This window comes from Montipora foliosa, chromosome 6 (assembly GCF_036669935.1).
Source record: "Montipora foliosa isolate CH-2021 chromosome 6, ASM3666993v2, whole genome shotgun sequence".
NCBI lineage: Eukaryota > Metazoa > Cnidaria > Anthozoa > Scleractinia > Acroporidae > Montipora > Montipora foliosa.
In genome coordinates this window covers 6,071,160-6,096,159 of record NC_090874.1, presented here as the reverse complement: position 1 = coordinate 6,096,159, position 25,000 = coordinate 6,071,160, and the positions used below count along the sequence as shown (strand labels likewise).

Sequence of the window (25,000 nt, the reverse complement as noted above, 5' to 3'; positions counted from 1 at the left end):
TTATCAAAAAATCATGGCCTTAAATTTGATAATGCGACAGAATACTTCACCAGTTGAGCATTTGGGCTTTTTATGGCCATTTATGGCTTTAAAACATGTTTAGTAACACTTTTGGAAGAACCTTTGGCAGCACCTTTAATCAGATTTAAGACTGTTGTGGTTTTCGGCAAGGGAAGAAGCCTAATAGTCGCGCTTCCTTTCTATTATTCATACTGCGTGAAGAAAAACATAAAACAAGATAGTGCTTAATAGTATTTTATGTAAACAATACTCGGCACCCATGCAGAGAGCTGGACTAAATTAAACACTATACTGTACATTTCTAAGTGCTTCTTTAATACTTCGCCTGCAATCAATCAAGCATTGCTTCAGTGATTTTGCAATTGTGGCAAACAACACGCACTTCTAGCTAAATGCCACCTCTATCGGCCTTAAATCTTTTGGGAGGTATTTCAATCTAAGCTTGCTTTCATTAAAAATACTATTGTCGATACTCCGTTTCCTATGCGTGACCAAATATCTGAGCTTCCCTTTGTACTTTCAGTAGCGTTTGAAACACTCGCCCTTTTGCCCGCAGCAGTATCTTTTTGTGCCGGTCAACGTTTTCGCTATATCCTTCATAGGAATTATTTTGAGGTTGAGGTTTCATGATTAGACCCCACTTTACTATGGTAAATAGTACACTACAAAAAACAAGTGGCATTCAATATATCTTCATAGGTGGTTTGACCCGCATACCTGCATGACATGCTGCTTTGATTTCGTTAATTAAAACAAATTTTCTCTCACATTATAAGACGTCACTACCCTTCTAATTACTCTTGTTTCAATGAATTACACAACCATTCTTTTTTATATTTGCCCATAGTTACAAGTTCATTTAAGTTCCCTTTCTTCGATTTATTGCAACTTGCCTCGTGAAACTAGACGATCGAGGAGCCTTAAATTTACAAGGGAAGCGGTGAAAGCCGATATACACATAGGATTGCATTTTACACATTTCCGACGATTCATTTTTCAGCTCTAATTACAACATATTCGAGCGCCTTTAATCATTTACGGGTATGGCTGAACAGCGGTTACCTTTTCACGGCTAAACTGGCAATTGCTTCGTTATTTTCATTCTCAAATTTTAACTTGTGCAATTTGAGCACTTCCGGTCCCTCTCGAATCAAAACTTTGTTGGTATGTCATATATGATTCATTGTAATGTACCATGTCTACTGCTTAGAAAACGCGGCCCTCGGTTGTACTTTGCTCACTCATCCACGTAGAGATTTGATTTGCCTTAGTTAATCTACTGACCACTAAGTGTAACGCTTTCTTTAGCAAAATAACGTTCAGCTTTGGCGGAGTAGTTTGTATCAGAATCGAATCAGAAAAACATCCATATGAAAAAAGACACGTCAACTCCACCCTCGTTTGATTCAAGGGCCAGGCAGCTAAGCACACAAATACACGTTTGATGTAAACCGGGCTACTGTCACCAACAGTCTCTCCCTGTCACCTATATTTCATGAACCCAAGTTTTCATCAAGAATTATAGGAGATTCTGTAATGATCAACCGGCCTTATCTAAGCCCTAGTTCCACTCGCGCTTTCTTTATTCATATATTCCACACAAAGAGAACGTATGATGCAAACTATGTTCAAATAAGTAACTTTTAAAAAGCTTTCAAAGAGAATACTTGGTTCTTTCACGAGAATACTTTCGTTTCGAAAATAATACTTGCAGTGCTAGACAGTTAAATGGCATTTAGCGAGAGATAATCAAATTTCGGTTTCCGTTACTGATTGAGAGATCTGTTCGTGAAACTCTAAGTAGCTTAAGGAGGATTCAGTTAGTATTCACGAATAATCTTAAGCGAATGGGTGTTGTTTTACGAATTCTACCAAATACATGGCATATTTAATCAGCTTTGAAGGGCGTATTGTAAAAGATTATCAGTTAACTACTTTATATTCTTGACAATTCACGAGTGCCCTAACTTAGACATTAATTATTAATATTCGTTATAGACATCTTCACCAAGGTTAAGCCATGCTATTTTTTCTGCGCCAGTGAAAAACATTAATGATGTGTACGTATGCTTTGAAGAAATAAATTCTTTCATAGACTTAAAAAGCGTCAGTAGATCTAAAACCCAATAAGGTCTCGTCTACACTGAGTTAGGTTGAGAATTCTAAACTAAATTACCAACTGCAACTCAGTACAAGCAAAATGGCCGGGTCTGTGATCTAAAACGACATGCGTTGTTGTTGTTGTTTGTTGTTGTTGTTGTTGTTGTTGTTGTTGTGATTTTACGCGATTCCGGAACTTAGGTGAAAAAGGAATACATGCAGCTGTTGATTTTGCCACGACAATCGCTTCAAACACTTTGAGTCACGGGGCCAAAGTCTCTTTGCAATCGATGAGCCGTTGAGAACACGTTTAAAACCAAAACATAAGTTATGACTGCTGGCCAATCCTAACCGGAGAAGTCAATAATACTGCAAAGCAGATGAAAGCTCGGGAAAAACGACGCGTGCACGCACTGACTTTGCTCGAGTTCGTATTGGTTGAAAACGTGGTGCCAGTTATTTGTGCCAATCAAAAAATCGTAACAAATTTCTTACTAATGTTACAAATTATGAATTTACTTTCAACAGAACCCCTTCCGATACAACCCAGCGGATATATGTTGGTCACCGCCTCAATTTCGAGATTCTTTTTAAGGAAATGGAAAAGGTTCCGGCATTTCCTTAAATAGCTATCTGTATGCAACTTGCTTTATTGGATTTTGTTCCTTTGCTTAAAAGAGCACGTAATTCCTCCTGGCTTCTCTACAGAATACTGGATTATTCCATACTTTGAGGTTGTTCAGAGAAACCCACTCGACTTTTCAGAGATTACATTTGAGATTTTCAACCGCAAAAAGTTTCAAACGCAATGTGCCAGTAACACACCTTTGAGATTCAAATTTTATGTGGCATATTCTTTTCGTGAATTTTTTTTTCTATGCTAAGAGTTTTTCGTAATCTTAGTCAAAAAAAAGAAAAGATTGGTTTTCTAGAATTTAACCCTGAAGGAGAGATAATGGTCAATATCGTTCAAAAAATTAACCATCGGCCGGGTATTCTGCAGTTTAGCTGATCGCTTATTAAAGTATATATGCCTTGATCTAGTTCCGCGTACTATGAAATCAAGTAAGACAATTGCATATTGAAACATATAATTCAAATTCCATTTGAGATAAGCCTGGCTCAGTCTTTCTGACGCTCTCAACCGGATGTTCTGAAATCTTATCAAAATGGGACCGTAAACGTTGGCCCCTGAAAACAGCCGGCCACTCAATTCTCAAAAAAGCTACAAAACCAAAATATGCCGGCAATAAGTCAAGCGCGAGGCGAAACACCTACAACAAATAAGACGGTGTCAAACGGTGGATGGAGAATGGTTCCTCATTGGGTCTCGAGGCCGGAATTTTCAGTTGATACAATCAGAGTGGCTAAAGTACAAGCGTGACTTTGACACAAATCACACAATGATGACAAAGTACTTCCTCTTCCCTTTCTCAGTTTATGAAATAAGTCAAATGTTGTTTATGCTCTCACAAACTCATACCTTACCTATTACTGTAGCCTGAGCTTCACGCAAATTATCTCTCGAGTCAACAGAAGACATCTCAACTTCTTGCTCGGCGGAAACCGGTAAAATCCTCTTATGACTTATCCCGGGACTTATCATCTTGTGTGGATCACGGAACAAAGCCTTGATCCAATTGGGAAGTGTGTTTTGAGTACGTCCGCTTAAATCTCGGTGGGATTTAATAGCTTTTCGCAAATTTGTAAAAACTTACTACAAAACAGTTGTTGAGCTCACATTCATTAGCTTTTACTCCTCAGAGAACAAATTGCTGAATCACTTTAAAGCAGAAACTTCTGCTGTTGGAACCTTTTTATCTGAAAGTATAAGGTGCCTGAATCGGATTTTGTAGATTGCGAATTTCTTTGCTCAAAACCATTAACGGCTTAGCTTATCTATATGCATTTTTGGGGTTTATTCACTGTGAAGCACATGTTTCATGCTGTTAGAAGCTATTGCCAAAGATACGCGCATGCAGCTTATGGAGCGTAAAGAGTCACTGCCAATCCTTTTTCATTCCGCTCCATTTCGTCTTCAGAGAAATGAAAGTGTTCCTCGAAGTAAGTTTCAGGAAAGTAAACGTGATGCTAATAGGAAGAAAGAAACTTTGGCACACGTGGCGAAAGGTATGGAACGCTAAGAGACAATAGATTTAGACTTCGCAAGGCTAGGCTGCCGCTGAGGGCGCTGCGCATGTTGTTCGATTTGGCGAGTAATTCGGTTTTAATCCGTAGAAGTTCCACTTATCAATAGATCCTCAAATGGGATATTCTCATGGGTACCCTGTAAAACCGCTACTTACCTGCGGGCTGTAGAGGGCTTCGTTTCGGAATTGAGCCGGGCGGGGTATAGAATCAACAAAAACATGCGTACTTTCTCTTTTCTTCCTCATTTTCGGCGGGAGGGTGGGGGTGGAATGGCCAGAATTTTCCCGTATGGAATTGCTCAAATGCACTCTTACAACAACGGTGCAAGAGACGTCTTGTGCCCCAGTTTCAAGGTCAAATCTCACGCTTACCATGCAAACAAAGCTACAAGCTGTTTAATCACCAACAACAAGTATGTCTTAATCCCTGCCTTTGTTTTCAAGATAACTTAAAACAAATATGAGTAGCACTCCCGACGTCGATTCAAATAGTTTCGACGTGTAATGCCGATCAGTGCCAGTCATGTCGTTACTGTTGCCAGCGTCTTTTTTTCGACACAAAAATCTTAACTGACACCGTTTATCACGATGAACTTCCAATCTTAAACCGGAAAACAGGTGGTCCTGGCAATGCCACTCTACAATAGATTTATCATCAAGTCTAGGGCCTTGAAGAGAAATCGTGTGAAATAGTGTAGCCTTTTAGGACAAATAGTTACAAAAGCCGGAAGGTGATCCTTTTGCAACCAACTTCTCTGGCGGGTGTAATTGTTCATTCTTCTCCGCCAGATGACCTTGTTGTTTTCCCCTTAAATCAAGCTAAAAGATCAGTTATCACTCATCACCAATAACGCTACGCTATTTTTGGGTAGCACTTGACCTTCCTCGATCCTTTCGTGTGCTTAGCAACAGGAGCACGCGAGAAATGATATCGAAGAGACCACTGTCATAATACTGCTGGACCACGCTTACGTTTTCTTCTTATATTTCCTTCTTTCTAGCGCTTGGTGGTGACAATAGTAACGGTGTGATGTCGATAATGTTGACGGAATTTGAGGAAACCGCCGCCGACAGAATTTGATATTTCCTAGACGCGTTGGTTGATAAATGAGTGCCCTGAGCCATTAGCTTTACTTGGTTTCTTTGAAAACAATAATCATGTTATTTTTTGTAATGCCTCACTTACAAGCGTTGGGTTGTCCAAAACTTCGCAAAACCTCGCATCAGCGATGTCCTCCTTTTTGGCTTTGACAACGTTTCGCGTATTTGGAATTGTTTCATGTCAAAACATATCCGCGATGTCCCTCTTCACCTCTTTGTTGAGTTTTGAGGAACTGACAATTGGTCCTTAGTTTGGTGTTAAAGATACAGACAACTTAAGTGTTTTAACATTCTGTTTAGCTTTTATTCGACACCTCTCTTCAAGAGATAGATGCAGGTCTCCAGATTTCACGATTAAAGGTATGGATTCACTTTGCCCGAAAAGATTCAATTAAAAAGTGAATCAGCCGTTGCTGTAGTGATAGATCGAGACAAATTACAGAAGAATTAAGCCAAAGGCATTTTCAAGATTCTTTTAAGGTTAGTTATTGCCGTAATACTTGAAAAGTGAACTGATTGTATCCTTTTTTTCTTCTTCATCAGAACGAGAGTGGAGAAGACAAAAGTCCGAATACGAAAGTTATATCATGGCACTGGAAGCCGAAAGAGACTCGCAGTCAAAACATGAAACGGAGAAGCAGGTAAGAGGTTGACAATGCGCCGGCAACTTGAGTTTGCGTATTTTGCATTCTTAGAGAGATAAGAACACGCATAATGAAAAGTAAATGTTCATTGAGGCTGTGAAAACATTGCACTCAGACCTGTCAGCAATTGGAGCTGTCGATTTTCAGGCGACGTGAACATCGGTTACAAAAACACAACATAGGACCGTAAATCTTTTGGTAAAACAGAAATGGCACGATTCTCATCGTAGAGTAAGTTGTATCAGCTCTGACTGCTGGTACATTTATATCTACTGAAGGAATGGTGATATAAAATAATAAAAAGAGTTACCCGCAAATGAAGGGGATATTCTCTAAAGAAACGGTGGTGCTTCGTTGGTTGAGATTGAATCGCGAGAAATTTCGCGAGGAGCAGCCGTGGTTCAGTTGGCTAGTGCGCGGCTTTCGGAGCAAGAGGTCCCCGGTTCGATTCTCGTTGACTTAAACGTCTGTTTCGACTTTCCTCTGATCCTTGTATCTATAGCTTTAAATACCCGTAAAAGGGAGCACTGACAGAAGGAGAGGGTAAAGGGCGCACCGTCAGCTTCCGTTGATACCAGTTTCGAAACTGAAGGAAGTACCGACGTCAAATAAAGTGCCTTTACTTTACTTACCAAGGATTGAAGTATTGTAAAAGAGTTATGAGCAGACGTTTCGAGCGTGCGGACGTGTGCTAGCCCTTTTGGGGTTAGCACAAAATTTTGTGCTACATTTTGTCAAGACTAAATCGAATGACCTTGCATTCGATTTCTAGTAAATGGTGCCAGCTGAATTAAATTCCTTTGCATCGAGATCTGTTCACTTGTGTCTGCTGATGTCATCACCTGATAATTTAAATTAGAGGCACGTGACTTGTCTCAACTGGCTAGCCTGATACTGTACTCGGATAGGAAATTAGCAAAATTGGCAAACGTTTGAGATTATGATATTCGACCTTTATTTTTTTTTTCTCATTTTAACAACGATTACGTTTTAAGAAAAATACTTTTCTGGAAGAAACTTAAACTGTGCTTTTAAGTCTTAGATGAATCCAAACAGTAAGGAGTTCTTGGGGAATCCTCCTTCCGGTGAATTCATTTTCGATAATCGTCTACTGTAAATCTTTCTAGATGCATGAAGCACAGTTTAACAGCTATGTAGCTAGTGCAGTCTTATCTAATAGCCTTGTCACTTTTTTATCTTCGCTGAGTGTGCCTCACTATGGACTGGTAGAAGATAGAATCATGTTTTTTTTTTTTTTTTCAGAACGATACCTTCTCAGCAGTTTCGTGCTAGATCGAGTAATGACTTGAGTGTCAGAGGTTAATCCTTTAACAAGTTCGTCTTTAGTCTAAGCACCCTCTTGATCTAACTACACACTGATAAGTTAACATCGTTTCACGTTTGCACGAGAACAGCTGTCCAGGAGGCCACTGCTTGAAAAGATATAAGCATCTTAGGTGCATTTTGCAATGTTTTTTTTATGAGCTGTTCCGTTGCAGCCATATCCTACTCAAATTCTTACCCTTGGAATTAGAAACGCCGGCAAAGGTTTAAATTTGCGATCATGCTTAAGTATTCTTGCGTTGTGGAGTAAGAAAACATTTAGGGACATAAAAACGAAGTTTAAACTGATTGGGCCTTGTGACAGGTTAACAACTAATAGCGTAGCTCTCCGTCGGTTCCTTGCTGTTTCCAGACTTGATTCTAACGTATTTTTGTGTGAAATTTCAAGACGTTTGTCTCCTAACTGCGAGTGTTTGACTCTTTTTTTTTTCCATCACAGGTAATTTCGAGCTCTCGTGAGACCACAGAGAAAACTCATTTTCCTGTGACGTTGGAGGAGGTAGCGCTCAAAAATCAGACCAAGGCGGTGTTACTTGCTGAGCTGGTCTCTATGGAGCTGTTTTACGGTCTGGAGGATTTGCTAAGAATCGGTGATACTGGACTAGCAGAGGGTTTAACCAGCAGTAAACTGTACAACCTCACAGATAAAGATTTACTTTTACATAGCGCGGAGACACTCTTGGAGGTAAGTTTATCACACTTCAATACCTTGCTTGTAGGATCGAACTGAGGTTTCATTTGTAACTTCATTTGTAACCGCATCGATTTGAACCCAAAAGTGGAGCGTTTTGCGGTTTCATCTGTCGTGTAAACAGCGAAACCGCGAGCATCAATTTGACTATGGTTGCTGTTTTGGCGCGAAATTTGCATTGTTCAATTCAAAATAGTGAATGTAGCGCGTAGTGCAGCGCTGACTTATACGAAAACGGTTCCGTGTAAACACTTCCAAACCGCATCGATTTTGACGCGGTTTCGAAGTCATGAAACCGTGTCGATGTGAAACCGCGTTCGTGTAAACGCTGCCTTATTCACTGATTCTGCAAGATCGCAATCTAAGAGATTTTGCGATTTGCCTGATCGCTTGAACTAAAATCCATGGAAATTCTTTACTTTCTCCCCAGTAGAAAACTAGTTATTTTCATAGCTGACTGCAGAGGTTCCACGATTTTCTGCCGTCTTCTCTCTGCATGAGCTCGTATATTTCTCCTTTCCGACAGTCTGGTGTTTCCTTAGCTTCGTACATTATGGCCTCGTTTGGTACAATGTCGATTGCCTTCATTTTTCTCGCCAGTTAACAGAATATTTCTTCGCTAAGAGCAGTCTTTCTGAGGAGGACAGTGGCAGAAATCTAGCGCTGAAAAAGCTTGACTCTGAAGTAAAGACTGAAAGACCTAGCAGATTATTGGCTCAAGGTAAGGGAGAGAGGATTACATCCTATTAATTCCTCCATTTAGGGCATCAAGCGTGTTACATAACCTGTCTCTGCAGTAATCGCCCAGTGAGTGTCCGATCGCTGATTCTGTAACAGGCAACATTGTTCCGATCCACACCTTAAAATAGGGTAGACGATGGTTTTCAGTTTTCCGGTATCGCATGCCCTTCTAATCTTGTTTGAGAGCGCTTGTCTAGAAAACCATGAGATAAATAAATAACCGGTGTCGTGTGATTGCATCTTAGACAATCCACCCAGCATGGTTCTCTCATAGGCCAGTAAACAAGAGCTACTCTTCGAAATCTGCGTTCACGTAAATGCTGTTGATCTGAATCATAATTCTTCGTTATCCCCCCTGCAGTGAGTCCTTGAAATATTTATGCATCACTTTTCCCATCGGCCAGTAAGCTTGCTTTACTGAGACCTAATCTTGCACATAATCAATGTCGATAACTCGATATCAAGGCTGCTCAGATGAAATTTCCCAGAAAAAAAATGAGACTACAACTTTGTTTTCAGTAAAGAAAGCATCAGTCGAACGCATTTCACTGATGTCTTGTTATAAATAGCTGAAGTTCTGTTTCTTACAACTACTCTCTAGCTTCACACTGCCTACACTTTGACGATTGGTTGCTGTGGAATGATCAATTTCTCGGCTTAAGCCTTTGGCTACTAGAGATTTGGCCGAAAAACACGTTTTGAAGCTATTTGAGGGGTTTTTTGGTCCTTTTCGTGCTGTTTAAGAGCTAAATCTCGCTACAAACCCGTTTCCAGGTTGTACACTCGGCGGCCTTTTCAGCCAGGTGCAAAATAAGCGCTTGCAAAGTTCGGGCATGCACAGAAAACAAAATTTCGACAGTTTTTGGGTTTAAAAGTAGCACAACACTTTCGACTTTCACTTTTCGCTTTCTCTCCTTCCCTCTCTTTTCGCTTTCTTTGCCTCATTTTTTTTTTTTTTTTTTGAACTTGCTGGGCATTTGGTAGGCTTTATTTTGGTGGGAAGAGTTTCTGAGAAACCTTTTAATCATCTTAGAATTAGGTGCTCAGAAAGGTAGGTGGGTAATGGAGCAAGCTTTTCATGGAGATTTTCAGGTCAGTTTACATGGTTTTTTTGGCCGTTTCTCCAGTTTCCTTGACTGAATTGTGCTCATTCTGGTATAGTTTGAAAGATCTCTTCTCCCTGCACAAGTTAGTGGACAAAGCTGTTCCTGACCGTTAAAAGTGATGACGTCACAAGGGGTAGATGGGACCGTAGATAAAGCTGGACATATTTTTGCCAGATAGTAATCAAAGGGTTAATAGTGTATAAAAGTTTAAGCTTAAATTGTCTCAGTAGGGTGGCTGTTTTCTTTATGACTTACGGAGGAGATTCATACGATTAAAATAAACAACTTAACTGACAAACACAAAGTGGATTAGATTTTAAAGTGTTATTTTCTCTGTCCAACTGGTCTTAATCCCTGATCATAACAAGCTTTATGCGGATTCAAAAGACTATACCAAAAAGCAGAAAAACACCCTTTATAAAAACTGACAACAGTGTTCCTTGATAGTATCACGTTCTATGGAAAGCTGTCAATGTAATCTACGTGAATTCGAAGTAGTTTTCGCGCCAAACAAATATGTTAATGACGTCATGTTATTTTAATTTCGAAAAAAGGTAGGTTTTTTATAGCCTTTGGTCGTTGCTGTTAGATGTTCCTGGTTTTCGAGTTGTCAAGCCATCGAGAATTGAGCCCGCGAGACGAGCGAGTAAATTTTCACTGAGTTTTTTCCGTCATGTAAAAGGCTCGCGATTTTGTTGTTCTTCTAAGGTTGATCGATGTAGTACGTTAAATCAACCATTGTGCGCAATTACCTTAATGCGACTTGCGTGACAAAAAAAATCAATAAAGGATAGGAATGGAGTCAACTAATAAGTTCATAGCGTCTGAAACTTTATCCGTGATCAAAAGTTATCAGGCGGAGTGCAACAACTTGGACATCAAATGGCGCGTCATTTTGAATGCGTGTCCGCTGCCAATCCAAAGTACTTCTATTTCTAATTAATGTAAGGCCGAACTGAGCGTCTTCTCTGAAAAACCCGGTTTGAAGTGCTTGTTTTGCAGATGCGAACAAACACTATACCGTAAAATTCCGAAAATACGCCACTCCATGTATAAGCCCCACCAAATGTACGCCCCCCGGGAGCTTGTACCTGGAAAATTGCCCTCAAATACAAAGTAAAACAAAGCAAAAACAGTGAATTTACTTCCAACTATAGGGCTAGCCCAATCGATTTGGAAACGTAGATAAGCCCCTCCGTATATAAGCCCTTCCAAAAATAAGCCCCTCGAAAAGGGCCTTCAAAGAATATAAGCCCCGGGGCTTATTTTCGGAATTTTACGTATTTCCACTGCCGAGAGATGTCGATTTCTGTAGAGCTTTTCGAACTGAAGTAATCTCCGCGTTGCTTTAATTTTTTTCCGAAATTCAGAAATTAGATATTTTAAGAGAAAGCTTTGCTAAGGCTTGTTTAGCATATGGAGCGGTCAGTTTTCCGGTATTTCACGAATCAGAGAAGACTTCCGCTTATTAACCGCACTTGCCAAGCGTGAGGCCCAGTATTGGAGTCTTACTCGCGCGTGACATCTCGCTCATGAACTTAATGATGCTTCTAATTTATAAAATGTTCGTAAATCGAAACAGAAAGCCTTTAAATATGCGCGTTTCCAGTGTTAAAGGCAAAGAAAGGTGAAATTTCATTTTGGCCAATAGTTCATAAATCCCAATTTGTCTTAACAGAGAGCTTTTTGTGGGAAACAAGGTCACCCGCTGATTTCAGTTTAGCCCCACCTGTTGTAGGTTACTTGTTTATTTTTGTGTTCACGTATAAAAGAGAAAAATGTGATAAAAGATGCTAATTAAAGAAAGTTCTCGTGGTTTTGTACTCTAAACAAAAGCCAATAACCACTCAAGAAATTGTCGTGCCAAGTTCTACAACATAGCTCAAATTCTCGACGAGTTCAGCCAGCGCAAGTGATGTTGTACGTAACCGATTTATCAGTTGTACTGCAAACATGTCTTTCCGATCTCGTGTTTTCTTTATCTCCAACCAGGACATGGCGAGCTGCTGGGTGGCGTTTCCAAAGCTGAATCGTCGTACGAGCGCAAACTATTTCGCGTCAGAGAAACGCTTTGCAGATTGAAGCGAACCACAGACTCGGCCTCACTGGGCTTTCTTTCCCGATTATTGGACGCAAAGTTCGACGAGAGCGAAAAAGGTTAGTTCTATCTTCCATCTCTTCCTTGAATGAACAGCCAGGCGAGCGGTTCATTAAGGTTTTGCGCAGTTCTTTGTGGCGCTTTATTTAGACCTTTTTGGCGGCGTTCTTGGTGGCCAATCACTCACCTAGCCAAACTAGCAGAAACACGGCGCTTCAAAATGATGTAGCCGAAGACCTACCTGAAGTTTATTTGTGGGAATTATTGGAATCTTAAATGTATCTAGAGCAGTTGACCGCCTATGACGTAAAACGGTGCCTGTCATGCAACCTTAGGTTTCGTCATTCCTACCACGCTTTGGAAAGTTTCTATCGCAGTAAATGGTGAATACGCATACGTTCCATTCAAATCATTATTCAGCATCTTTGAAACCTTACGCTGTACATGAGCCGTAGTCTTTCTGCTTTGGAAGGAGAACTAGGGTTGAGGTCACGCCATGGTAAAAGAAAGTCACCCCTTTGAATGCACATCTCGTATGTCGCGTTGGGAAAGGCGGTAGGATGATAGCAAGTGTACAAAAGTGAGACTTCCTGAATCGATCTGGTTTATCGCGCCTTTATCTAAACTTTGTTTATTTAGCCGACATCTTGCCTTGTTACCATAATTAACTCCTTTTAACACAGTAAAAAATCCAAGTGTGATCTCAACCAGTGTCAACAAATCATAAAGCAAAAATGTAAAAGAGTTCAACAATGACATCTTTTATCTTATCGAATTAATTCCCCTTTTTATGATTGTTGATTTATCTTCGCTTGTACCGTCATAATAACAATGATACTCATATCAGCTTTGACAAGTTTGGCATAAGTTTGAGAATTTCAGCTTATCTTGTTACACCAGAAATGACGTCAAACTGTATCAATACTTCGTGGACGCAACGTAAAATTAATTCCAGTGCTAGCTTTCTGAAAGAGGCAAAAACCCAGAAGATCCGATAAAATGAAAAACTCGGCTTGGCGCAGGGTGGAAAACCAGTGACCATAAACTGAATGTAACGATTAGGACATCATTCTTCGACCTCATGCGGACTAATTCGTGTTTATCATCCTGTCTGAATGCGAAACAAACTGACACAGTCGCTGTCTGGCATTCGCTGTGTGGCATGTTTGTTGCATCATTGTATACAAACCATATTTGACTGAAAGAACGGAAAATCCTTTCAAGATTCTAATCGACGAAAAAGTGAATTGTTTCAAGTCTTTGAAAGAACCATGTCAACAAGAGACCATTCTGATGTTCCTGTTGTAAAGGTTACCGTTTATTTTCCGTCAGCTGCGCGTCTTATTGGTATGTGACTGCTTTACTTAAGAAAACCGCTCAAAAAAGTACTTGTAAAGTAAGTTTTAATATTGCAAAAAGTTCACTAATATATAATCTCGTATCTCAAGTAAGGGATATAAGTCTTCCCTAACGAGTGGAAGCTGTGCTTTTCAAATCTATTTTCCCTGTCAAAATCACACCTTAAACTTCGTGATCGTTTTTAGGTCTACAAGAGTACAAAAAGCGACTGTATGAGCTTCTAAAGCACCTTGTGGAAACTCAGACCTCATGTTCAGGTATGTTAGCATATTGCATACCCGAGGGCTGTCATATGCTTTGTTTACGGGTAATTGTGGGTAACAAAAATGGGGTAAGCGCCATGTATGGGAATCATTCCCAGTAATTTGCCAATTTAAGTTAATGAAAATCTGGGATTTTCTTTTTTCTCTTCGGTTTGAATAGTGTCCTCAAACTTGTCTCTAACTTCACCACGATCAAAGAAACGTATGGAAAACCATAACGTTCTGATGTAATCTTTATTCTTTTGGTTCTTGAAGTTTTCTCTTGATGTTTTGGAATCTTGTCATAGTGTACTTTGACAACATTATTATGTGATATGGTTTTGTTTTTTTGTGGTGAGGTTCTGTCATTATGTGACGAGTTTTGCTGGTTGCGTGTTGTGTTGAGGTCTTTTTTTGACGTGCTGTGTTTATAATCAACAATAGGAAGAAACTCGACGTCATAAAAGAACCTCACCACATCATTAAAATGTAAAGTTAACACAGCACGTCAACGGAAGACCTCAACAGATCATGACGGAAACACAACACGTAACCATCAAACCTCGTCACATAATGACAAAATCACACCACAATACAAATTTTCAAGACTAAGAGAGTAAAGAATACTTAAGAAAGTTATGGCTTTCCATATAGAAACACCTTTTTGGTTGGTTATTTTCTGCTTAGATAATGAACGTTCTTCATTAACTTGTTTTGGAGGAATGATTTATGAGTCTGTAATCTCCTTTGAGAATGGCCAATGACTATCAATGTGTGATACAAGTTGACCACTAATTGAACAAATTAGAATCTGAGAAAGTTCATCTGAGCGTTACTAAGGTTTAGTGTGGAAATGGGTCGACATGGAGGGAAAAAATCTCTGACCTGGATGGGTATTGAACATTCGGATCAGATCGGCAGCGTTACAAGGCCAGACAGGAGCAGGCCATGGGTCTGGTATTGCAAATGTTAATGAAAAGCAATAGAACGTGCAGCATGTAAATTGAAAGGGTAAAGTTAGTCGCTAAACACTGACTGAATTAGCTATTTTAAAAAGTGTAATTCGCAGTGCTAGAAATCCCGGGAAATCAGTCTTGGTGTTGGCACTAGTCATGAAAATGGGCCCGTATTAGGAAAGAGGGAGAAGGTCTGAGGGGAGCAGGGATTGTAGCTACTACGTTGGATAAGATCACAAATGTTTCAGCTGATGAGGTACAAGGCCATAGGGGAGCAGACCGCGGTTATTATAGTGATAAAGTATATCAGATTTTTTAAAGTATTGTAATGCGGATCAAATCGGGGGGTCAGAGATTTTTCTGTTCCTTGTTTGGGGCCATATTTCAGTACATGAAGAAGGTTTCTTGGGATTTCTTGGCGTTTCTTGGGATTTCTAGCTATAAATTAAACTTTGACAGTGAAGTCTGTCGTTATCCACCGCAACGGGGCCAACTCGCCTTTCATCGTTCTTTTCGTGAAAAAAAATAGTTTTCTTTAAAGTCATTTTTCTTCGCGAACGCCGGGTACCATCATCACCGGAAAAAAGAAAACTACGTGAGAAAAGCCTCTGCCACCTAGGGCAGCGAATGATTGATTAGTCAAAGTCCTTCTGTAGTGATTTGCACGTGATATACCGTCGAACCCAGTTTATGCGGCAGCTGGTAAGTACATTTACAATTAATAATGAAAGGTTTTCTCTCGTTGTTTTCTTCATAGGCGTTGAGACTACAGAGGAGATCGACCCACTTAAATTAGAGCAGTCATTATGTCACGTGCTTATGGATAAGGCCCTCTTAAACTGCCTCTTGCTATTGGACAAAGCTGATATGGAATCCCGGATCAAAACTCTTGACGTGCAGACGTTCGATTATACAGGTATCTCTATTTTCCACCACATTTTAATTTCCTCGTTTCCTCAAGTGTTTCGTTTTTTTTTCTCCTAAAGGAGATAGGGTGTAAGTATTCTCCCGGGGCGCTTTCCATTTGTATGGAAAACCCGGTTGCTCTTGTGGTAAATCAAATGGAACGGACTTGTCGGGGAAAACAGAAAGAGGTATTCTTCTTAAAATTCTCGTTTTTGCTGAAATGATCGGAAAATCCTGCATCATCTACTACGTCCCCCGTGCCATGCTCCTTGATGAATTAAAGGAAATCCGGAAAGCCATGTTTGTTATTGTAAATCGTTAGTGAGGCCTTCCAAAGGGGGCTCTGATGTCGCTTTGTCGCTCATTTTCCAGCCCACCTGTCGCCTATTTGGCTAGAGATAAATGTCGCTGTCGTTTTTTTGCTGCAACACAATTGTCGCTGTCGCTTTTCCGCTAGAATACGAATGTTCGCTAAACGTGCTTTAAATTTTTTCGTCCTGTAAATTTTGTTTAATTTAAAGCGTAAGCGCCCGTAAAACTTCCGCTTCTTTTCAATAAAAGATCGACCACTAGAGTGGCTAGAGTGTAAACATAAATCACAGAAATCGCTAAAGCTATAAAGGCTCAAACTTGCTGTATTTTCCTTCATTGCCAATACGCTTCACGGCTTTTAATTCGTGTTTCAGTGTCGACCAGTTGCCTCGCTTTGGTACTTCTCCCATGTCTTATTTTAAATAAAAGAAACATAAGATGCTCGCTGCATAGCAAGTGTGTCAAGTGTTGATAACGGTTTGTTTAATATATCTTAATGGTTTGCACAAGAAATATAGTAACACCAACAGAAGAGAAGATTTAGAGTCATGCTGGCCTCGTCGGTCATGTCGCTGTCGAAATAACAGTGAAAAGATGTAAAGTGTAAAGTAACTTTATTTAACGTCGGTAGTTTCTTCAGCTACGAGGCTTGTATCAATGGAAGCCGACGGTGCGCCCTTTGCCCCCCTCCCTCTGTCAGTGCTCCGTTTTACGGGTATTTAAAGCTATAGCTATACGGATCAGAGGAAAGTTGAAGTCACCGAGGATCGAACCGGGGACCTCTCGCTCCGAAAGCCGCGCACTAGCCAACTGAGCCACGACTGCTTCCTATGTCGCTTTGTCAAAATTAAAAATGGATTTTCGCTGTCGCGAATTATCAGGTTCTGTCGGCTGTGTGATATCTGGAACAACGTTGTCGCTACATTTAATTGTTTGCAAGTTTGGAGCGATGTCGCTTGTCGGCAAAACCTTGGAAGGCCTCGTTAGTGCCCAGTGTCTTAGGCCCGTTTTAAACGTCGCATTCACATGTACAGAATCTAACGCAACTGAGCGAAAACGATAATTTTTTCTCATTTGCCTTAGGCCCGGTTCAAACGTCAAACTTCACATGTTCCGAATCTAATGCGAATTTGCATTAGACTCGGCACATGTGAAGATGGACGTTTGAACCGGGCCTTTAAGAAAAGCAAAGCGATTCAGTGCAAAAGGAACACGCCTGTCCCGTTCCGTTTTGACTGAAGGAAATTCTCCTGTGTTCCTTTTAACAGCATACTCTTCCCATTTTCCCAGTAAAATGGAAGGCGCCCCTGGAGTGATTTTTGTGTAAATATTTAAAAAATGCCTAGAGCAAAATCCTTACTACTCCCTTTCTTCCTTCCTTCCTTCCTTCCTTCCTTCCTTTATTCAGATAAACTGACGTAACTGAACAAGTTTATATATGTTTTTGGATGTTTTGGCTTGTCGCGGAGTAAGAGAAGTCAAAATACAAACCAAAACCAGTAACGATACTCCGTAATTTTTTACTTATTTATTCAGTGTTTATTCATTTTTTATCTAATAGCTATTATTATTATTATTATCATCATTATTATTATTATTAGAGCAGTTTTCAATTAAGTGTCGAAAGTAATAAGCGAATTGCATTGGTTTTGCATTACTTCACTCAGCGATTGGTTCAAAGTTCTCGCATAAATTTTTCAACCAATCAGAAGTGAAACCAAAACCAATTGTGGCTTGCGCGTGCACATTTTCCCGCGCTTTGTGCGGCTACGTGTAATTTCTTCGCGTTTTGATTGGTTTACTGGATTGTCTCCGTCCTTTTTAATTGGCCAAAGTAATTACTTTGGTTTTGGTTTTACTACACTCAATTGAAACTCGCTCTATTATTATTTGCAGCTTGTTCTGCAAACAAGAAGTTATGGATTTATGGAAACAAAAACGTTTTGCGAGATATACTGACAGTTTTACGTGACTTGTGTGGTGGAAAATGTGATTGGTTCAGCAACTGAACAAATAACCAACATTACCAATAAAAATGAGCAGAATATCGAGGTATATTTGTACGCATTTCGTGTGTTTCCTGTTCAATATAGCTTAAATACAGCAGAGGATAATTATTGCCATTATGCTGAAACTTTCGGCAAAACTTTCAGCCCCCTTTAAGCCTTTCTATGGTTACCTTTTTTGCTTTCGATGATATTTGTTTGTTGGTTTGTTTAGTTCTTTTAAAATGTTAAGTGGGTACTAATAAACGACCAGACCTGTCCAAATTGCAAATGTTTTGAATTTTAAAATTGTTGGGTGATCAAACATTTTTCCGTCTTGGTTGGTCATGTCATTCAAATATGTTTTGTCGTGTTTTATGTTGATGGTAAGATTTGAACCAACACCGTAAAGTACTTTTTGTCCTATTTTTTTTTCTTTTTTCAAGTAAAATGAATTTATAGATTGTGACTCGGGGATTCTTCGTTTGCTATAATTCCCTCTAAGATCTACTTTGGATGCTCCCGGCACCATTCAACTATGTGAAAATTAAGAAAGCTACAATTTTGGACGAAATAAAATGAAAAATTAGTACCCCCCTCCCCCAAAATCAATTATGAATCCGCGTGCAAGTTCAAGCCCGCCATTTTTTGCATCATTGAAATTGGGGAGCTCTTCATTTTCCATTTGAAATGTCCAAAATTGAAGGCCATTATACTATAATCTTAAACATATTTAAAAATGGAAAATTGTGACCAACCCACCCCCCAAGAATGTCCCGTTTTGGCCTTCACGCCCCTCGTCCTTGATTTAGGGGGGGTGGGGGGGTATTTCTGTTCCAATTTAAGATCGTAAGTTCAGGTGGCAATGATCTTGCTACACTGTTAAGAATGAGCTTTATTTATTTATTTATTTATTTATTTATTTATTTATTTTTGTGGTCCGACGAAGGAGGACGCATTCTAATCATGTCTTTTTACGAATGTCCATAATATGTTTAGCGGGTATCAATCGTGATTGATGCCATGCGAATTTAAGGTTTGGATGCCATCTTGGACTGGCTGGTCGACACATCACCTCGATCTGAACATTTTTAACCGAGTTTAAGTAAAGAACTACTACTACTACTACTACTACTACTACTACATTGGGAATCAGTCATGCCTCGACATCGGGCTCATATCGCAATGCCCGCATTCCCAAATCAAAGCGGTATACTGTGGGGCGCCGAACGCACTTTACTAATCCATGTCGACATCTCGAGTTATAAGTCGAGATAAGAAATTCTCGACTTGCAGAAAATAACAACACCAACATGACCCACTACCAGTTATATATTTTTATCGGTTTTCAGTGGTGTTGTGTTTTTGCTCTCGATGTTTTGCGCCATTGTACGACCTCGCATAACATGCTTCACATCCGCATGTAGAAAGACTCATTTTGTTCGTTTGTTCAGGAATCACCAATCGTTTCAAGCCACGCGATTTGAGCCGCTGACGAAACATCAACATGTTTTGGCCACGAACAATGTCTCTGTGTGGTTTCTGCAAAGCAGTTACCATTTCGATAGGCTTTGATGCTTTTTGTTGATCATCTTTTAAGATATCATAGATCACGGTCCTTTTGTGAGTGTTATTTTTCATTGCTGCATTCTTTATGTTTTTATCTTTTAGGATTAAGCAGTGCGACACCAGTTCAATGTGATTGTTCGAGTCAGTCAAGCGATGACTTTGGCCCTTCCTCACCCCTGTCGGGAGCAAGAAATCTAGACGTACGCCTAACATCGGTAGATGAAGGAGTGGTACTTGAGAGCTCCAGTGAAAGTGCTAACAGTCGTGAAAAGCTAGCAGCACACCTGGAAAACACAATGGAAGAACTTGAAGGCGAGAATAAGCGGCTGTACGAAAAGAACGAAGAACTGCGAAAACGGTGCGAACAATCCGAAAATGAAAACAGTGAATTATCAATAAAACTTGTTGAGTATGAAACCAAATTGGAACGAAGCGAAAGGAAATTGAGCCTCAGCGGGAAAACAAGATTGGAAAATACTGCCGTAGAAGTACAGGATAAAATGGAGGAGAGAGAATTTGAAGCTTGCGTGCTGTCAGCGCGCATGGAAGATCTAGAATATAAACTTAAAACAAAGGATAAAACAATCAGTGTACTTAAACAAAACGAAAAAATGCTAAGAGGGCAGCTCTTTGAGCAAAGAAAACGCACAGAAGATGTGGAAGAACAGAATGCAAAATTACAGCTAAAAGTGAAGCAAGCTGAAGAAAAGTTTGAACAAAGTGAGTTGAAGTTGGCTTCTTACACTGGTTCGGAAATGCTTGAGAGCAGGAAAATAACAAAGCAGTTAGAGAGTTTAATTGTCGAAAACAAAGAACTGGCCTTAAAAATATTGAAGCTAGAAGAGGAAAAGTCAAAAGTTAGAGATCAAAATGACGGAGAAAACAAGGCAGACTTCTCTGAAGACCAGAAGAAAATGTTGGAGAAAAAAATTATTAATTTGGAAGTCAAACTTAAAGATCAAGAAGTCAAAATTTTGAGTGTTAAAGAATACGAACGAAGGATCCGTGCTGAACTTTGCAAAGAGATGACAAAGAAGTTAACAAAAGCTCAAACGCAAACTCGCCAACTTGGTGAAAAAATCTTTGAGCTGGAGTCCAAGCTTCGAGAGGCGGAACAGCAATACTCAACCGTGAGAGGAATGGATACGAGTGCAAGAAGTGCTATGCGCGATGGTATAAAATCTTTAACGGACAAACTGAGAGCCGCGGAATGTCGTAACAGGGAATTAAGCGGATTTGTTCAGGATGCGGAAGAACGCCTTCTCCTCTCACAGCGGAAAGTGCTCGCTGCAAAACAAGCGGAGATCGACATGCGAGAAAAAGTTCAGTTGCTAGAGTTAGAAAACTGTAGAATAAAAGAGAGAACGAATATTCGCAAAGAGGAGAAGATTATTCGTCCTTCCACCGGAAGAACTGCTGATAGACTAGAAAAGCTGAGGAAGGAAAACTCGAACCTCTCCTTAGAACTAAAATGCTTCAGAGAGAACATTTTAAAACTGGAACGGGATTTGCTTAAGAAAGATGAGGAAATTTTAACTCTCAGAAACGATTCTGTGGATTTGTCCAGTGAAGTTTGTAAGCTGAGAAGCGAGCTCGATGAAAGCAATAAATGCAAAAACGAATTGAAAAAAAAAATTACAACATGCTCTGAAGCAGAGCAGAAACTTGTTGCAAGACTGGCAATAGTGCAGGAGGAACTGAACAAATTGGAAACAAGCAAGGCCATGCAAGTTGAACAAGCCGCCAATGGAGACTGGAGCGCATCTTCGGAATCAACGTTATTGATTGGTGAAATAAATTTCGAAGATCCTGCTAAATCGGTTGATTCCAGTACCTTCTTAGAGGAAACGAGCAATGATGAAATGGTCAAAGAGTCGCAAATGCACGATAGTGACATTGCGCATGAACTCGATGGACTACAAGTTGTAAACGATAAGCTAAGACTGGAAAACCTCAGAGTGACCGAGAAAAACGAAATTCTCAAGCGTGAAATGAAATCGTTGGAGGAGAACTTGTCTGTTGTGGAGAAAGCATTTCAAGCGTGTCGCTCTGAAAATGAGTGTCTTCTTCGAGAAGTTAATCTTAAGTCATCTAAAGCCACCACCGAAGGGACACACGCCTCCTTCTGCACCGAGAAAGCAGGTGAACTTCGGTCAGAAATAGGTGCTCAAAGACAAAGCGAAATCAGCTTGGAAAAGAGGCTTGCTGATCTTGAGAACGAGTCGATTTGCATGCGAGAGGAAATCGGTCATGGCATGTTGGAGTTTACAGAGCTGAGAGAAAAGAAAGGATCGTTGGAGAAGAAGGTCAGCGAGGCAAGTCTTGTAGTTGATCACTTGAAGAAGGAAATTCTAGATCTGATCAATGGCCTGTTGACACTGCAGAGAAATCTGAACTTATATGTCGATAAAATGTTGGCTTGTCTTGGTTTAGAGGAGACGAGCTTACAACCATTTCGAGTTGGACTAATAAATGGCTCTTCGACTCCGACCGAAGAATCAAGTAGTGATGCAAGCAGTGAAATCAGTGAAACATTTTCGTGGAAATCTGCATTTTCTTTCCGCCTTCTTCCAGACAAAGAAGGCTTTTTGAATCCTTCAGATGTTAGCACGATTAGGGAAAGTAAGGCAGAGATTATACGCGTGCACGAGGACTTAAAAGCTAAGATACTTGCAATAAAGGACGCTTTAAGCCGACTTCCAATTCATGCTGGCGACGAAAATGTGGAAGCTAAATCTGAGTTGGATGGTAAAACGAACGAATTTGGTGCCAATCTTTTAGTAGACACTTCCAAGAGTGGCTCTGTTTTACCTCGACTCTGCAGAGCTGAGAGGGTGAAGCTATCGAGTTTGCTTTCTCGCTTAAAAGAAGAATTAGTTCGAGAAAGGAAAACGAGCAACGATGGTCGAAGCGAAGGAAACGATCTTTGCACCCTGTACGATAATTTAGAAAGCAAGCTGTCGCGACTTTCATGTGAACTTGCACTCAGGGAAGATGAGATAACAATACTAGTGACCCAGAGGAAGAAACTTCAAGATGAGCTGGAGGAATGCGAGAAGGGCCTCATCATCTGTTGCCATTGTGCTTCTAAAATTCCAAATCAAATTGAAGAAAATCGACAACAGCTTAAGGGTAAACTTCTCTCTCATATCGAGGATACTTCGTGGCTTGAGAGCGAGATTTGGGGGTTTATGGAGTACAGACAGAAGCTGGAAAGCGAACTGGACAAGATTAAAGGCAAAGTTATTAATATGGAGGATGAGTTGGATGTGAGAAAGATATTGATGAAGAGATGCAACACTGTTGGACCGGAAGGCGACGAGAGGTAATTAAGTATGAGCACACTTTGGTATTGCCAAATGTGGCTTATCTGATCATTATATCAAGAAGATGATCTCTTAAAAGAATTGCACCGTGTCAAAGAGAATTAAGTAGAGACTGCTTTCGATGACTTGCACTATGTCATCTTTTAAAAGGAAGGGAACTTTAAGTATCTAGTCGTCCGAGCGCTGGAGCACTAATTGGGAACACTGTAAACTTGGTTTTTGAGGAGAGAGGAATACCTCGCGGTGCAGAATAGAGAACCAACAAACTCAACCCACATATGACGCCGAGTATGGAAATCGAACCCGGGCCACATTGGTGGAAGGCGAGTGCTCTCATCACTGCGCCATCTCTGCACAATCATTTTATCCGCTTAAAGTGTTACTAATAATGTTCGATACATGTTGATGTGTATGCCAGTTACTTTGTCTCAAATATATTTCATTTATTTCTTATAAATGTCTAACAAATGTAGGAGTAACACATTATTTTCCATTCCTTTTGAAAGTTCTTTGCTCTGACGACGGCAATCTCGCTCATTTCTGTAGTTCTCAAAATTGCACGAGCCATAGGTGAGGACAATTTGGGAACTTTCAAAACATCACGAATGGCCATAAATCACAAAATGCATAAGCAAGTCCATACAATTTTTTATTTATTATATAATCAAAAGAAATCACTCCATCGCTTTGTTTCCATAGCAACTTCCGTGTTCCGTGTCTATAACCTCTTGTTCACTCTGTAACCTATTTACGCATTCGTCTCTGACCAATTTGAAACGCGATATTTTGTTGCGTATATAACTTTCTTTTTTTTTTTTAATTCTCTTAGAGATGTTTCTAACAGCGATTCGTCGAAAGAGGATACAGATGATTTCAGACCCAGTCTTCCTGGAAAGAAAAGAAAGTCGCAAAAACACGTGACCTTTGAGAACGTGGACATTAGTGAATCCGAGGACAAATTAACCAATAAACGAAGACGGCAGAAATCTGACACTGTGGACAATGACCAGAGAGGACATGCGCGTTCAAGTCCTGATGATTGGCTAGAAACTGACATGGATTCGAGTGATGTCGACCTATGTGAACTCTTGGCCTCAATCCCTCGGGATATCCCTAAGAAGCCACCAAGTCCGGAAGAGCTGGAAATCGCGGAGATCGCAAATAGACTCTCAGGGTATGATAACATGTCATTTGATGATAAATTGCAGTATGCGACACTCTCAAGGAAGACTGAACAAGATCTTGAATATACCACTGATTGTAAGGGAGTATTATCCAACGGAAACAACTCGCATTCCAAAACGACTCACGATGAGGTTGTCGAAGGTGATGACGCCGAACGGATCACGTGTCAAATGTGTGGCCTTTTTAGGAAGCGAAGTTGAAAGAGTATTAGAATAACTTGAGAGCCGAGTGTAAACTCTTTGATCTCTTATTGAGATCACAACTGATACGACCTCCACCCGAGCTTCGCCCGGTGACACATTTTTCCCGACGTTGAATATGGCTCCAGAAATTTCCGCGATGTTTACAGCTAAAGCGTCGACTGTAGCTGGAGCCTGGAGCCCGACAGAGGCCACTTCCCATGTTTTTTCGGCAACTTGGTTATATACCAATTTAACTTGAGGCATTGATCAACCCCGATCATCCGAAACTACTGAAACGCGTTGCCTCGGCAAGCCTAGATAGGTTATTCCATCCCTTGCGAACAAGAAAGGACAATTGAGCATCGCTTAAATTTGCTGTTTTTCTTTATAATCCTAATTGCTTGAAAGAATTATTGCGTTCGACATTAGGAGAAAGCAATTTCTAGTCTTGGATATCCAGTCCTTAGGGTGAGCTTTAGCAAAATTTTCAGTTTTCGTTCGTCTGCTTTTTCAGCGCCATCTTGAATTACGACAGTGTATGCGCATCTGGGTTTTGATACGTCCCATGCGCAAATGACGATCGCTCACCTGGTGAGTGACTTTGCACTACTTCCAAAGTGACGGCCGAACGCATTTCTGATTAATAATCCGAGATTACCACTAGGATATAATGAGTTAAGGGGGTGGCACTTAACTACAGAAAGACAGTGGTTGCTAAGGAAGCTTTTTAGTCAAAGAGTCATGCAAAAAAAATGCATGGATGGTTCTATCAAGTAGGTTTTTCAATGGAAATGTAACATCTTTCCAAACAGAGGGCGCATGCGCAACTAGTCCCAGTCCTTTGCCCTACGTTTCAGTGAAAAACAGGTAAAGGCTCTCAGGAAACGAAAGAAAGAGGCGCTTTTTTCACCGGATGGGAAACGTCACATCATTTTTTCTAAACTGTAGCATGGAGTTTCTATTTGTACAAAAAATGGTGCTG

General features: G+C 40.3%; 1 protein-coding gene across 2 annotated transcripts in view; it reads left to right on the top strand.

Moving 5' to 3' along the window:
- Positions 1-25,000, top strand: part of LOC138006489 (uncharacterized) — a 52,396-nt gene that overhangs the window by 24,024 nt on the left and 3,372 nt on the right. The window contains exons 1-9 of one of the 2 annotated variants that reach the window (XM_068852848.1): positions 4,043-4,251; positions 5,916-6,013; positions 7,800-8,045; positions 8,652-8,772; positions 11,891-12,055; positions 13,541-13,612; positions 15,311-15,469; positions 19,428-22,650; positions 23,481-25,000. The exon at positions 23,481-25,000 is cut by the window's right edge and continues 3,060 nt beyond it. In XM_068852848.1, the coding sequence (XP_068708949.1) occupies positions 4,065-4,251; positions 5,916-6,013; positions 7,800-8,045; positions 8,652-8,772; positions 11,891-12,055; positions 13,541-13,612; positions 15,311-15,469; positions 19,428-22,650; positions 23,481-24,036 (4,827 nt within the window). In that variant the 5' untranslated portion in view covers positions 4,043-4,064 and the 3' untranslated portion in view covers positions 24,037-25,000. Of the gene's footprint in view, positions 1-4,042; positions 4,252-5,915; positions 6,014-7,799; positions 8,046-8,651; positions 8,773-11,890; positions 12,056-13,540; positions 13,613-15,310; positions 15,470-19,427; positions 22,651-23,480 lie in introns of those variants that run through there. The other variant, XM_068852847.1, reaches the window with a different exon arrangement.